This window comes from Chiloscyllium plagiosum, chromosome 28 (assembly GCF_004010195.1).
Source record: "Chiloscyllium plagiosum isolate BGI_BamShark_2017 chromosome 28, ASM401019v2, whole genome shotgun sequence".
Lineage (NCBI taxonomy): Eukaryota > Metazoa > Chordata > Chondrichthyes > Orectolobiformes > Hemiscylliidae > Chiloscyllium > Chiloscyllium plagiosum.
In genome coordinates, this window is record NC_057737.1 from 11422116 (window position 1) to 11438769 (window position 16654).

Here is a 16654-nt window from a genome sequence, read left to right on the forward strand (position 1 = left end):
ATTGTGATTAATACTTTATGCAGAGGCAGCTAACCAAATATGTTTTGGTGGGGCAGCGTATTTGGTATATTTTTTAACCTTTAACATCTTATCCAATTTAGAAAAGTTTTGGTTACAAAACAAATGAGTTCAAAATGTTCAACTCCATAAAGAGAATTTCTCCCTGGATATGGGTACTTCAAGTATATTATCTGGAGCTTAACAAGCCCACCTAACCTCTTAATGTGTACTAATCTTCTGATTATCATAGGCATGTCTTCTGATATTGATTTTTGTATGATGTAACATTCCAATGATTTTACCACTTAAATGCCAGAGTAAAAGTATATGATCATCATTGTTTAAAGTTCAGATCATTCCCTATGAGAAGGAATTGTGGAAAGTTATAAAAATGAACTTTGAGAATTGTGAAATGTAAAACTCAGCTGCAAAATAGAGATGGCAGTTTAAGATGCCAGAGTATATAATCAGTGAGATTACGGCATGCATTGTTCCTTTTAAAATGGAGGTATGATGTAATTATTTTTATAATTAATTACTTGGTATGTGTTGGCTATATTTCAAACAATGTCTGTGTGGCAATCATGCGATTTATAATTATGAAGAATGTTTTGGTTCCCTCTCCATTCCACCCTCTGTCTACTGAAAATAAAATCAAATACTTCAGTACTTTAAGAAGATAGTTGCTCATTTTGTAGTGCAATCTGTGTAGGGCCAAAACAAGCAGCAGAAAGTTTAATCAAAATGTAAAATAAACAATTACATGAATTGTTAGGGCTCATGTGACAGTGGTAGTATCCCTTTCTGTAGGCCAGAAGGCCTGGATTCAAGATAAACCTGTTTCAGAAATGGCTGGTTTAAAAAAAAATCTGTAAAATGTCATTAGTGTTCCACAAGTTATCACTATGCTGTTGGCAAAGCAGAGAATTTAAATTTCTTATGAATCTGGAATCATTCAGTATGAAGGACACTTTTATACTATGCATTGTCTGAACAAAATGTCACTAGTGAAGGTGTTCCACGCTGACCATTTTGCTGGTACAATTGACACTTGACCATCAAAATCACAATGTTAAAAATCACACAACAACAAGTTATAGTCCAACAGGTTTATTTGGAAGCACTAGCTTTTGAAGTGCTGCACATATGTAAATCTAGGATTTACATATGAAGGAACCAAAACTAACATGATCATTCTAAAAGATGAAAGACTCAAGCTAAATTAATTTAATATTACATTCCATGACACTGCAATCCTGTTGCTATAAATTCTGTGTCGTATGATTCTGCTCCACAACCACCTGAAGAAGAAGCAGCGCTTCAAAAGCCAGTGCATCCAAATAAACCTGTTGGACTATAACGTGTTGTTGTGATTTTTAACTTTGTCCACCCCAGTCCAGCACTGGCACCTCCAAATTAAAATCACAATGAGCTTGTTTGTTATCAAAATCCCAAAACGCCGTATATAGCAACTATTTTCACTCCCTTCGTGTGGCACAATAGACATCAAGGCTGAGTGCATTCAAATGATGACTGTGGATGACTGTGGCAAATTAGTCTTGTATTCAGTTGTTTCAATGTAATATTTATTGTAAACAAACTTTGAGATTTGGAAGTGAAGAACTGAAGTTGGAAACGGAGGGCTTCCTATATATAAATGCAGCTATTAACACAATTTAGCCACTCAGCAGTGTTCCACTACTTCTGAGAAAAACAGCCTAGTCATATTTAGAGTTCTCATTATTTTTATCCTCTTCTTTCACCTACCTATTCAATCTAGTCTTAAACGAAGAGGAAAGACTGAAATACTTAGATGCTTAAGGTGGCTGTTTCCTGGAAACTCCAACATCATGTGAACTGACACAATGTAAAGCACTATCTGAAGCTTATACCTTCTGGAACCAGAGCCAGTTTTGAGGAAGTCACTGGGGTCAAAGTTGACGACTCCTCCCCACAGATGCTGCCGGACTGGAGTTACTCCAATTTGTTTTTGAGTGGTTTATCAACGTTTGACACTCTTTAACATTGAAAACATTCATCATGCTGTGCCTGTGTGAATAACTGGTATTACACCTGTTACGATTGATTCATAAAATGTACTTATGGATTGCATTTTAAGATATAACTTGGTTTGCTGAATTGCTGATGGGTAGTCAACATTATTTGGGCTATTTAGAAGAATAGAAGATAATGAAAGTTATGTTAGGAACCAGGAAGAATGGAATGTGGAGAGGAAGTAAGCACTGAGGAAAGGTGGGAACTTAAATTGGAGTGTTAATGCAATTATGTGTGAAGAGAAATGTTGGGGTACGATACAAGGGATGGTAAATGGAACTGGAGGATTGATAGAAATTACAGGAAGTAAAGCTTACCAGTGAGGAAAACAGCAGAGACTGTTGTGGTCTAGAGTCTTGTGTACAGAGCTCAGCGTTTGAAGAGGAGGGCTGAAAGCATGCTTATTTGTGTAGTAGTAGGAGAGCATATATGCCATTCACTTGAATGCTGTGCCCTTTACTTCCATCCTTTTTTATTTTTTAATGGGATGTGAATCACGGGAAGGCCAATGTTTGTTGCCCATCCTCAATTGTCCTTTATGCACCCTGCAAAACCACTGCAGTCCATTTGGTGTTGGTATACTCCATGTCCTATTGAAGGCAGTGCCATATTTTTAACCCCAGGGACAAGGAAGAGCAACAATGTATTTTCAAGTCAGAATGGTATATGCATTGTCTTCCCTTGTATCTGATTCTTTTATCCTTGGCAAAGGTCATGGTTTTTGTAGGTGCTGTTGCATCTGCCTTGGTAATTTGCTGTTGTGAAATGGGGCATTTGTTGCCATTGTTTACCAGTAGTGGGGGGAGAGTGTGTTTAAGTTGATGGTTTTGTTTGAGAAATGATGTCTCACTAACTTGAGGTTTTTGAAGAAGTGACAAAAGATGATTGAAGGCAGAGTAATATGATCTTCAGCAAAACATTCAACAATGTTTGGCATGATGAACTATTTAGTGATTCCTATATTTTTCTCTCACAGGTGAACTTGGAATTTTGGTTTTTTTTTGCCCTAATGCTAATAAATACTTTTGAACAATTGAAGCCTAAACACAATCTGAAGGGATGCCAACAGTAACCTCTAAATCCATGATCTCACTAGAACCATAAGGCTGCTCTAATATCCTATTAAGTCAGTTTACCTTCACTTTCAACAGCTTTAACTTTAGCTAATAGTCTTTCATGAGGGACTTTAAGTGCTGCCTTAAAGACCATGTAAATAGCATCCATGCACTACATTTCCTTGTCTGCTATTTTAATCATAAAATTCAGTCAGGCTTGACTGACTTTTTACAAATCCACCATCCTCTGATCAAAATATTTTCAAGATGTTCAGGTAGCAATCCTTAATTGTTGCCCTAAGCAGTTTCCTAGCAAAGAATATTAGGTTAGCTGGTGTAAAATACTCCTTGCTTCCTCTCCTGGCACTAACAGTGGATAAACTGAGTTTCTGAAGGCCCTCAAAAATGATGGTATTGTCACATTGTAAACACTTGTGCTTTGTGTTCATTTTTTTTAAAAGAAAGTTGGGTCTTGAGTACAAATCAGTAATGCTGCCTGTACACAAGATGATTCATGTCTGTTTTGAGAAGAGAAGTGTCAAAGAAAGCTCGAACAAGGTTAATCTCCCAGGGTCTTAGAAAGGAGCAGCACAAGACACAGGTTAACCGAGCAGTATTCCAATTGGAAGCTCATACTTGGATTGAAAATACCAACGTAGTGAGATGAAACAAGGAAGATTTGTCTAACTTGCACTAGAGGAAGAATCTGAGGAAGGGCATTTCCTGGTAGAATTTCAAAGTCAATTCTGTGATTTAAAAGTTCCCAAGCTGATTTGATCTATTTGTCATATGGACTGAGATGGTTAAAAGTATTGTTTTGTATGCAATCCAGGCAAATCATAATATAAGTACATTAAGGTAATAGAACAGAATGTAAAATATAGTGTTAAGCAGAATAAACTGAAAAAGGAAAGTAAAAGTAAGAAAAAGTCAACTCAAAGATGGTTTTCAGTTAATTGTGCTTTTAGTGTGTTCTTAAAGTCAAAATGTCTTAATATGAAATCTTTCAAGACTGGGGGCTTGTTTTTAAGGTTAGAGGAGAAAGATTTTAAAAAGACGGGCAGTTTTTTAAAAAAGTGGTTCGTGTGTGAGATGAGCGTCCGGGGAAGTGGTGGATGAGGGTACAGTTACAATGTTTAAAAGACATTTGGATAAGTACATGAATAAAGTTTTTGAAGGGATATGGTCTAAGCGCAGGTAGGGGTGGGGGAGGCATATGGTCAGCATGGACTGATTAGACATGAAGGATCTGTTTCCATCTTGTATGACTCTATAACACTGCCAGTATGCTGACATGAACACCAATGTGCTGAATCTCTTTTACTGTGATTTTTATAATGTGTTCTAGCAAAAAATAATGTTACTGTAACTTCACACAACTGCACAATGTTTTTGAAAGTAAATACTTGCGATTTTATAGACCTGAGGTCTCGAGGTGTTTATGACACTTAGTCATAGACTTGTATAGCACAGAAACAGACCCTTCGGCCCAACTTGTCCAAAGACCTAATGATTTGTTGTGCCTGAGGCCATACGTTAGGCAGTAGATACTTACTGTTGGTGCGAGCAATTTGCCATTACCAAGGTGAATTTTTCAGTCAATAGCAATTGTTGCTTCTAATGTTTCAACCCTTTAAGTGGCTCTATATGCATTCATATTTGCATGTGATTTGAATGCTCGTGACCACTGACCTCCCAGAGAATAGATTTCACATCAGCAATTCAAACACTATTTTTGATGTTTACTTGCAGTCTGACGTTCAGCTATTTGCTACTTTAAATTAGGTTTCAAATTAGTTAGCCAATACTTAAGAATTTTAGCTCTGTCAATCTCTGAAACATTCATTTTGAGTCTAATCGCAGCAAAAAAAGTGGCAGATAAATTTTCTGTTTCAATCATTGTTGGAAGAAATCGAGCCCATTTCCAGATTGTATTGTATTGACAGAGAATGGTGTGCTAGATTTTAAAGTACACCATCAGCTGTACAATTTGAGATCATCTCAAATTGCTTAATAGTTTGTGTTTAATATTGATGACTAGATATTGAAAGATTGCTTAATAGGGAAAGCACATGGCCCAGAGAATAGTGGTATTGTTTGGTAGATCCCAGACTAGATTACTGGAAATTGAGGGGAGTGTCTAAAAGTGTCCAGTAGGAAGTGTGGATAAATTAGTACAACAAAAACCAAATGTCTAGATTAGAGTGGTGCTGGAAAAGCACAGCAGGTCAGGCAGCATCCGAGGAGCAGCAAAATTGATGTTTCAGGCAAAAGCCCTTCATCAGGAATAAAGGACCCAATGCCTGCTAACATTTCATTGTTGAAGGTAAACCGTTGTTCACAGATTGTAATTTTGGGGGGTGGGAAACACCTTTCTCTTAGTTGTTCGAGTATTAACTTGAAAGAGATTGTTAATACTATTCAGAAATTGACCAAAATAAACAGCTATATCCAGACACTTGAACTTGACACTGGAATACAATAGATCAAGTGAACTTTTGATAAAGTAGAAAATTTGTAACTTGAATGTTTGAAGCAATGATCTTTATTCCTATTTTTTTGCAAGTTTTTAAATGCATTTTAATATGTTGGAACTTTCTGCCTGCTAGCTTTTATTCTCTCTTCCCTCTACTCCCCCTTTACAGTGCTACAGGTCACTGTTTAGAGGTAAGTAGGCAACCTGCTCCAATACTTGGCAGATACCACTGGCAGCTATTAGATCATTATGACATGGCTCGTCTGTTTTCTTTTCTCATCCTTGGCAATGGGAAAGAGACTGTAGTACAAGGAGCCTGAATTTATCAACAGCTGATGGCAAGCAAAAAGTACGCACATGTTGCGGTAGTTTTTTTTGTTAGTGCCCTATTTCTAAAATGCATTGTGGGATAATATCAGTTGGTGTTTTGCATGGATTTTTTGAGGTCCCTTGTTTTTGCAATTTGCAATAGTTGAATGTCTTCAAAGGTAAGCTATATTAAACTAATTTACTTCACAATTAAAATTGCATACACTAATTATAGCTCTTTTGTATTGTACTATGCTAATGCAGTTGAATTGTTGCACAGCTGAGGACAAATCAAATGCAAGTTAAAATGTATTGTATTGTGGAAGGAGAATTTGTGTACAAATGGATGTCATACTTGGTTCAGTGGTTAGCACTGCTGCCTCACAGCGCCAAGGAGCCGGGTTCAATTCCCATCTCTGGTGACTATGTGGAGTTTGCACATTCTCCCCGTGTCTGCGTGGGTTTCCTCTCGTTGCTCTGGTTTCCTCCCACAGTCCAAAGATGTACAGATCAGGTGAATTGGCCACGCTAAATTGCCCATAGTGTTAGGTGCATTAGTCAGAGGGAAATGGATGGGTTACTCTTCGGAGGGACAGTGTAAGCTTGTTGGGCCAAATGACCTGTTTCCACTCTGTAGAGAATCTAATCTAAACAAACTAGTATCTTTGATACACAAGTGTTCAAATAAATATTGACACCTATAGGCACTAATAGCCTAGTTGTTGGCATTAGTGTATCACTTTAAAAAAAGACGGTTTGAACTATAAACTCAACTGTCTTGAATAAAGTAGGCATGAAGCCCCTAGAAGCTGTGTTAGACTTTCACAAATTCTTTTTGAAATCAAATGTGTACAAATCTAACTATTGCATTCCCAGCAACCCCACTGGCCTGGCCAACAAGTCTCATTCCTGATGAATAGGGCTTATGCCCAAAATATCAATTCTCCTCCTTGGATGCTGCCTGACCTTGTTTTTCCAGCACCCTTTCCCTTCTCCGAACTGCAGTCCTCATTTTCTCAGTGTACAAATATTATCTTAAACATGGATTAATAACTAACTAAAGCAGAGAGGAGCATAAATAAACATAATGGAGTATGTAGATATTAATTCACGGTGCTTAGCAAGTGTCACTGCAACTGTTTAAATTCAACTCCATTAATATCAGCTCCACACCTGTTCCTGGGGCAGTCTTTGAGAGATCAACAGAAAGAATCTAAAGACAATGATTACAAGTTTGTAGCTTTTCATCCTGGACTCATTAGGATATTTTGGTTCCTAAATGAACTTTGGTAGAGGTCTTGCCAGAGAAAGTGTGCACCAGTTTGATAGTTTACTGCCAGGCTTTGTTTAAATTTTCAACCAAGCAAGTTGACTCTGGCAAAAGCATTGCCTTGAGAATTGATGGCTATCACTATCTTGTGTTCCACAGATGCAGTATATGACTCTGTTCTTGCTGTCTGCAAAGAATAGGGATTGGTGTATAAAACCATGTAGCTTCCAGTATACACAGTTGCACCAAGTTGCATACCCAACTGACAATCCTAAATTTGTTGTCAGCTTATTCTTTGCACGGTCTGAATTATCCAGCAAACGGTGTCCAATTGGGAATCCTGTCTAGCTTTGGAATCAGTGAGAGTTTTGCAAGCATGGGCAGATTGCATATTGTCACTACCTTTTTGCAAAGCACTGAAGAAATGTGCTGTTGGATACAATACAGTAATCTTTGGTACATGATACATACCTGGCACCTTATTGGCATGAAATTCACATACTGTACAATACTTATTTGTGTGATGGACTCAAGCGCATTTTGGCTGACAGCAGCATCTTGTTGATGATGAATGCATTGTGTACTACAGATGAACGGCATGAAGCAGGGAGTTTTGTGTTGTTCAAACTTTTGAGACACGAACTACCCTAACAGCCAATTTAATGTTCTATTGAAAATGGATTGTACCTGTATAATTGTGCCAAAAACTGAGACATTAGTTATTAAACCACCAAGAAAAAGCCTGACTCTTTTTAGGTGCATGCAATTATTTTTACTAGTTTGTGTACATTGAAAAAGTTCACTTCAATCTGATGGAAAGTTTTACTGACAATAACTGCCTCTTTTGGAAAATTTTAAGCTAAGGTTCCTTTGCTCACAGGTTAAAGGAGTACTTGAACAGTGTTTAACAATTACCAAAAACATCTATTAAATATTGCTATGTATTTATTTGTTTAAATTAAATTTTAACCTAAAATAAGTCGTGCAGTTTTGAGGCTTTTAAATGCGTTTGAAATGCGAGTGCATTAATCTGCAATACAAAGAAAGAAGATCTGTTTAAAATGTTGAAAACCAATGTCAGGCCTAGCCAGTCTCATTATTAAACTATAGAAGTTTTTTTTAGAGAAAAGGATCCTGTCAGACACCATCTGATCATGGCTAGTGAATTCAAGCACGAAGTTGGAAGCACAAGCCAACCCTGGCTCTTATCCCAACCTTCAGACTTCCATTAAATTATCCAGCGGCATAACTATGAACCTTGAATCTCCTGTCAAGAGTTTGTTAGTGCGTAGCAGTTTCATCGTTACACCATGGGTAGTGCAAGTGTCTTTCAGCCTTAATTTAAGTATTGTCATGACAGTTAGTTGGAGGATCAATGATATTATATGCTAAGAATGGAAATTTTTAAAACTTTGAATCTGTGGCAAAGAAAATTTTAACGGTTGTTTGAGATTCTCATTTCATGCTTTTTAAAAATTGCTAGATGAATGCCTTAAGATTTGAACATTTTGAAATTATTCCAGTGTATAACTTTCAAAAATGTGACTTGCTAAATTCAGTACATGTTGCAAAGTTTTCTACCTGGGTATGCTTGTAACAATTATGAGCAGACATGCTAAATTCACAGATCAATTTGTGAACTTGTTCAACTGGGCTGCAATGCTTATGAGTTTGCCTTGTAATCAAGTTATGCATTTGGAATATACAGCAGCGTGAAAGGTAAACTTTATTCTATGATAATGCATATGAGGGGCTGTGTGGATAACCTCCATGGAGCTGTGAACTGGAAAAAGCATATCCCTCAGATCAACGAGCTTTGACAGCAAGCGTTAGCCATGGCTGCTTACTATTTTAGTTACTGAGCCATAAAAAAAAAATGTCATGGTGAGCTTGGTTTGGAAGACCATTTGTTGCAAAAAAAACGGTCTAGTAGCATTGGTAAAATCAGATTATCCAGAACTATAAAGGTGACTTATGAACATAGGAAGCTACAGAACTAATAGTTGGTATTAAAATGTTTCACTTTTTTCTGTTGTGTTTTAAAACAACTTGTTTTTAAACTAAGTTAAAATCAGATTAGCAAATAACCAACTCTACAGCAGTTGAGATTTACTGTTCTGCCAGTTACTTCATTTATGAAGTAAAAACAAATGGCCTCTGTTTTGAAGTTGGCATTTAAAATACTGTCTATAATGAGGCTTCATTTTGGATGTTGTGATAAATACACATGTAGAAGGGCCTTTTATGCAATTTAAATGCAACTTTGGGCAAATGGCTGCCTCCTTGTACTACCAGTTCTGTGAAATAATTTATATTTTGAGTTATTTGTGACTTGTTTTTCTTTTAGCCTGAAGTTGACTCTTTAAACAGAATTTGCACATTCCTCACTTGGACATTGACTCATTGCATATGAGCTTGTTTCAAATTGACATATGTCACACACTAGCTAATTTATATGATCACTTGTTTCAAAAGCATTTCCCCTTTTCTCAGCAGCTGTCCATTTAAAACAAAAATAATTAAAAACTGTTGGATCTACTGTCTTCACGGATAAATATTTTTGCTTCGATCAGAATTTAAACCTGTTGAGTAATGTCACCTTTTGAATTCTACAGAGCTGCTTTAAAATGCAGTTTTCTGCTGATAGTTGTTTTTTTTTCTGCAAATGACTATTTGCAAATAGAAGTATTTCTATAAGCACGAAAGTTTGGCAATGTGCTGACGTTTGTTATATTTTTCGAATCAAAGGATTCTAATAAAATCTGGATTCCATTGAAGATTCTCCAAATAATAAATGATTTTAATTTGTTTTATAAATCCTGGTTACCTTGGGATATGACGTATGTTAGTTTTCTTTGAGTCAAGGACTTCATGTGCGAATATAATTTTTAATGGCTTTCCATTTACCCTTTATGCCAACCTAAAAATGTATGTTAAAATTATCGACCATAAAAGACGGCAAACTCATTTCCATTTCAACTGACATCCACATGCACACCTTCCCATAAGAATCCCCAGTTTGTTTATTTTAATTAACTTGGCTGAAAGAACTGGCCAGAGATGGAAAAACACACTTGGAACCTCTGTAAGCTGATTGGAACATCGGGTGTGCATTTAACTATTGAACCTTTTAAGAACTGGTAGTTTTTTTCCAGAATGTTGTATTAAAATACAATTAAAATTAGAGATTTTATCTAAATTGTCTTTTTGGAGAATTGTTAGAAAATTATTAAACCCAAACCCATGCTGCGGTTAAGCAAAATGAATAATCAGTGAGATTGCTGGTATAACTAAAGGAAGTTTTCCCACTTATTAGTCTGGTTTCATAAGATTAAAATTTGAGGATTTAAAAGTATATATTTTAATGTAAATATTTATCACTATTAACTATTCTGTAAGTCAGAATTAAACTGAAAACAGACTATTGTAACATCTTGTGCTTCGTATTGTATTTATTGCTGCAAAGCGCATTGAAATATTCTGATGTCAAAAGTGCTTTCTTTATTCCAACTTGGTCTGCTAAACTTTGATCTCTAGTAACAGTAACTAAAGTGCTCGAATTGCAGCTACAATGGGATTGATTTATGCAACTAGTGTTTTCTCCTTGACTTTCTTTCCCCTTCCTCAGCTATGTTGTCACAGAGCTAATGCAAAGTGACCTTCACAAGATCATCGTGTCTCCACAACCATTGAGTTCAGATCATGTCAAAGTTTTCCTGTACCAGATTTTGAGAGGTGGGTAAAACATTCAGTACCACGTAAAACTTATATCAGAATTTATCCTCATTGTAAAACTTAATATTACGTATGTAGTAACCCATGTGGAAGTGTTGACTTTCCTACCTGATTCCAAAGGTTTGGGGTTCAAGACCCAATCCAGCACTTCAGCACAATCTAGGCGGATATTCCAGTTCAGAGCCAAGGGAGTACTGCATTGTTAGTCTTTTTAGATGAGGTAATCTTTCGATTCTTTGGGGATTTCTATCTGGTTCTGGATATAGGTTTGCTCGCTGAGCTGGAAAGTTCATTTTCAGACGTTTCGCCACCATACTAGGTAGCATCTTCAGTCAGCCTCTGGACAAAGGCTTCGTCTGGAGGCTGACTGAAGATGTTACCTAATATGGTAACGAAACTCTAAAAATGAACCTTCCACCACAGCAAGCAAGCCTACATCCAGAACCTCAATCTGAGCTACAAATCTTCTCAAAACTTGCTAAGTTCTGCCTGGTGTTGTGGCCCATTTTTATTCATCAGCCAATATCACTAATATTATCTGTTCAACTATATTGCTTTGTGGTATCTTGCTGTGTACAAATTCGCTGCTGTGTAATCATACATTATATTCAAAATATTGTCACTTTTAATGTAAGCATTTGAGGACATTGTGGGGTTGTTGGATGCAGTATATAAATGGATTTAACTTTTAGTATTTCCAGTGCTGGAATAATTGGAAAATCGCTAGAATAATGATACCATTGGAGAAAATTGGAAAATCCGTAATGGTGCAGTGCACATCTCAACTGTTATGGTGCAGGACATGTTTCTATATGCTATATGTTATTTTGTGGTGAAGTGTTACTATGCCATCTTATTGACATACTTTAGTAATGTTGACAAAGACCAAAGATGATACTTGTCTGGTGGAGGAATGCAATCCAAGAAATCCAAATAGAGAGTTAAGGAGTGAAAAAATAAATTACTATCTGGTTTCTCCCTTTAACATAATTCTGTTTAGAGAATGAGGTCCAGGGCACCTCTCTACTTGTATATATTGTACATATTTAAGACTGAATTCTTTATGTTGGAGTAATTGTATGTAGGAGTAACTTGCACAAGTGCATATATGTGCAGTGTCGGAACTGTTAAATGTTTCCACTACTGGATTCTTACATGTGCTAAAATCATTCATGATAATCACACCTGAGATCAGTTGTTAGTTTTTCCAACCAAAAGCAGCACATGCTGGTCATTTAAGCCTTTTTGGCAAAGCTGTCACTAGTAGTCTAAGACACCTTGAGCAGGAGGACATTGCAGTTTTCTGTTAAAGAGAAAAAAAAATTCTAAACAAAGTAGGAAAGAAAAAAATGCAAGTTGATGTGAGGGATTGCAGTTGAAGTAAGGCTTTAAGGGACCTTTTGAAGATTGGAAAGACTGGAAATCGGGAGCTCTTATTCTAAAACACTGTTTATAGTTTAGATTTGGGAAATGACTCTCCATAGGTCATTTCCCAAATCTAATCCCACTTTTCTTGAAACTCTGAATCCCTCCAGTCAGGTTTCTGCCCTGCCAAGGCACTGAAACAACTCTTGACAAGTAACATCCTATGCAACTGTAACAAAGATAATATTACTCTGCTGTCCTCTTTGGCCAGTATGAAGGCCTTGACACTTAGAGTCCTAGAGTCATAGTCATAGAGATGTACAGCATGGAAACAGACCCTTCGGTCCAAACAGTCCAAGCGGATCAGATATCCCAACCCAATCTAGTCCCACCTGCCAACACCCGGCCCATATCCCTCCAAACCCTTCCTATTCATATACCCATCCAAATGCCTCTTAAATGTTGCAATTGTACCAGCCTCCACCACTTCCTCTGGCAGCTCATTCCATACACATATCACTCTGTGTGAAAAACTTACCCTATAGGTCTCTTTTATATCTTTTCCCCCTCACCCTAAACTTATGCCCTCTAGTTCTGGACTCCCTGATCTCAGGGAAAAGACTTTGTCTATTTATCCTATCTATGCCCCTCATAATTTTATAAACCTCTATAAGGTCACCCCTCAGCCTCCGACACTCCAGGAAAAAGAGCCCCAGCCTGTTCAGCCTCTCCCTATAGCTCAAATCCTCCAACCTTGGCAACATCCTTGCAAATCTTTTCTGAAACCTTTCAAGTTTCACAACATCTTTCCAATAGAAAGGAGACCAGAATGGCGTGCAATATTCCAACAGTGGTCTAACCAATGTTCCGTACAGCCGCAACATGACCTCCCAACTCCTGTACTCAATACTCTGATCAATAAAGGAAAGCATACCAAACACTGCCTTCACTATCCTATCTACCTGCAACTCCACTTTCAAGGAGCTATGAACCTGCACTCCAAGGTATCTTTGTTCAGCAACACACCCTAGGACCTTACCATTAAGTGTATAGGTCCTGCTCTGATTTTCTTTCCCAAAATGCAGCACCTTGCATTTATCTGAATTAAACTCCCATCTGCCACTTCTCAGCCCATCTGGTCAAGATCCTGTTGTAATCTGAGGTATCCTCCTTCACTGTCCACTACATCTCCACATTTTGGTGTCATCTGCAAGCTTACTAACTGTACCTCTTCTGCTTGTTTCCAAATCATTTATGTAAATGACAAAAAGTAGAGGACCCAGCACCGATCCTTGTGGCACTCCACTGGTCACAGGCCTCCAGTCTGAAAAAAACCCTCCACCACCACCCTCTATCTTCTACCTTTTGAGCCAGTTCTGTATCCAAATGGCTAGTTCTCCCTGTATCCATGAGATCTAACCTTGCTAATCAGTCCCCATGGGGAACCTTGTCAAACGCCTTACTGAAGTCCATATAGACCACATCTACCACTCTGTCCTCATCAATCCTCTTTGTTACTTTCTCAAAAAACTCAATCAAGTTTGTGAGACATGATTTCCCAAGCACAGTCATGTTGACCATCCCTAATCAGTTCTTGTCTTTCCAAATACATGTACATCTTGTCCCTCAGGATTCCCTCCAACAACTTGCCCATCACCGACGTCAGGCTCACTGGTCTGTAGTTCCCTGGCTTGTCCTTACCACCCTTCTTAAACAGTGGCACTACGTTAGTCTTCTGGTACGTCACCTGTGACTATCAATGATACAAATATCTCAGCAAGTTGCCCAGCAATCACTTCCTTAGCTTCTGACAGAGTTCTAGGGTACACCTGATCAGGTCCTGGGGATTTATCCACCTTTACCCGTTTCAAGACATCCAGCACTTCCTCCTCTGTAATATAATTAGACTATCCTCTTCCACTTCCACCTTTGGCATGCATGTGGGTGGGACTGCGCTCATGTTCTGTTCTGTTCTGTTCTGTTCTGTTTTCTAATCATAAGGAGAGAATTGCTTGCAATAGGTTCTCTTCTAGTTCCCATACTGCTATCTCTGATATTCCCCCAAATATCTCTCCCTGGCCCCCTTTTTATGTGTGCTGCCCCTCAGTGACATAAGCCAAAGACAAGGATTAGTTTTCACATGTATATTGATGACACTTGGCTCTACCTCACTATCACTCTTTTTAATTGGACTGTTATCAGTTTGATTATCTGACATCCAGACATCCAGTATTGGTTGGTTATTCAGTTATGTATTGAAAGACTGAAGACATTTTCAGGCCTCATCCCAACCTCCCGTTTCTTAGATACTGTCTCCGTTGTAAGGGAGACAAATGGAGATTAAGCCTCTTTGTTTGTAGCCTTGGTGCCACGTTTTGAATCCTAGATGAGATTCTGATCTTTTGCACCATCACAAGCTACCTGATTTTCCCCTCCATAGTGTTGCTTAACTTAACCTGTTTTAGCTGATGCTGCTGAAGCTCTTGTTCATTTAAGTTATTATTCCAGACTTGATTATTTGAATATTTAGCAAGCATCTTTTATTCTAATCTCCATAAACTTGCTGACTTATGTTGCTTGAACAGAGCCAAAATCTTAGAGTTTGAGTCGTACAGCACTTTGACCCAATTCATCCATGCCACCAAGTTTCCTAAACTGAACTAGTCCCGTTTGATATCTCTCCAAACCTTTCCTTACCGTGTCCCTGTCCAAATGTCTTTTAGATATTCTAATTGTACCCACCTCTACCACTTTCTCTGGCAGCTTGGTCCATATATACACCACCCTTTGTGAAAAAGTTGCCCCTTGGATTCCTTCTAAATCTTGCTCCCCTCACCTTAAACCTATGCCTTGAGTTTTGGGCTTCCTGTCCTGGGGAAAAGACCTAAGCCTCTCTAAGTTCACCCCTCAGCCTCCTGTGCCCCAACCTCTACTTATAACTCCAAATATGGCCTTATCAATATTTTGTACAGCTGTAACATGTCCATACTCCTGTTCTGAAGAGGAGTCACTGGACATGTAATGTTAACTCTGCTTTCTCTCCACAGATGTTGCCAATCTGCTGAGTTTTCCCTGCAATTTCTATTTTGGTCCCAACTTGTGTACTGAACACTCTGAACAATTTGGCAAGCGTGCCAAACTCCACCTACACCACCCTTGTTTACCTGTGGCATTACTTTCAAGGAACAGTGTATCTGCACCACTAGAGGTTTGTGTTCAACAACACTCCCCCATGGCCTTACCATTAACACTAAGTTCTGCCTTGTTTTGTCTTACCAAAATGCAACACCTTGCATTTATCTGAATTAAATTCCACTTGACATTCCTCAGCCCACTGGCCCAGTTGATCAAAATCCCATTTGTAGTTTTAGTTAACCTTCATTAGATACCACTAATTTTGGTGTCATCCACAAACTTATTAAACTAATTAAGTTTAGTCTTCCCTTGTTACCTGCTGTGCTCTTGTCTGCCTTGTCTATTCAACTTGCTCACTTTAACTTCTGTACCAGCCTCCACCTTCTCTCTTGCCTTGCTACTGCCCAATACTATTTAAACCTTTCCAAGTAGCCCTAACAAATCTCCCTGTCAGATATTAATTTCCCTCCAGTTTGGTTGCAACCCATCCCTTTTACACAAGTAATCTCCATCCCTGGAGAAAGTGAGGACTATAGATGGTGGAGATCAGAGTCAAGTGTGAGGTGCTTGAAAAGCACAGCAGATCAGGTAGCATCTGCAGAGCAGGCCAATCTACGTTTTGGGCATAAGCCCTTCAGGAAGGGCTGACTTATCAATTCCTGATGACTGGCTTATACTCGAAATGTCGATTCTCCTGTTTCTCGGATGTTGTTTGGCCTGCTGTGTTTTTCCAGCACCACACTCGTATATCTCGCCTGTACCTCAAAAGAGATCCCAGTGATACAAAAATCATCTGAATCCCTTCAACTCCTCAGCCATGTATTCATTTGCCCTATCCTCCTGTTCCTACTCTCTAGCACATGGCATCAGAAGTAATCCAAGGATATACTACCCTATAGGTCCTGCTTTTTAACCAACGAGGTAAAAACAATGACTGCAGATGCTGGAAACCAGATTCTGGATTAGTGGTGCTGGAAGAGCACAGCAGTTCAGGCAGCATCCAAGGAGCTTCGAAATTCATCAACTTCACCAACACATTCCACCCTGACCTGAAATTTACCTGGACCATCTCTGACACCTCCCTCCCCTTCCTGGACCTCTCCATCTCCTGGACCTCTCCATTAATGACGACCGACTTGACACTGACATTTTTTACAAACCCACCGACTCCCACAGCTACCTGGATTACACCTCTTCCCACCCTACCTCTTGCAAAAATGCCATCCCGTATTCCCAATTCCTCCACCGGATCTG

General features: G+C 38.4%; 1 protein-coding gene across 1 annotated transcript in view; it reads left to right on the forward strand.

Annotated features, from left to right (window-relative positions):
• The window catches only part of nlk2 (nemo-like kinase, type 2), a 184396-nt gene that overhangs the window by 108651 nt on the left and 59091 nt on the right, over window positions 1-16654 (forward strand). The window contains exon 5 of the mRNA XM_043718279.1: window positions 10794-10900. Within this exon, the coding sequence (XP_043574214.1) occupies window positions 10794-10900 (107 nt within the window). The remainder of the gene's footprint in view (window positions 1-10793; window positions 10901-16654) is intronic.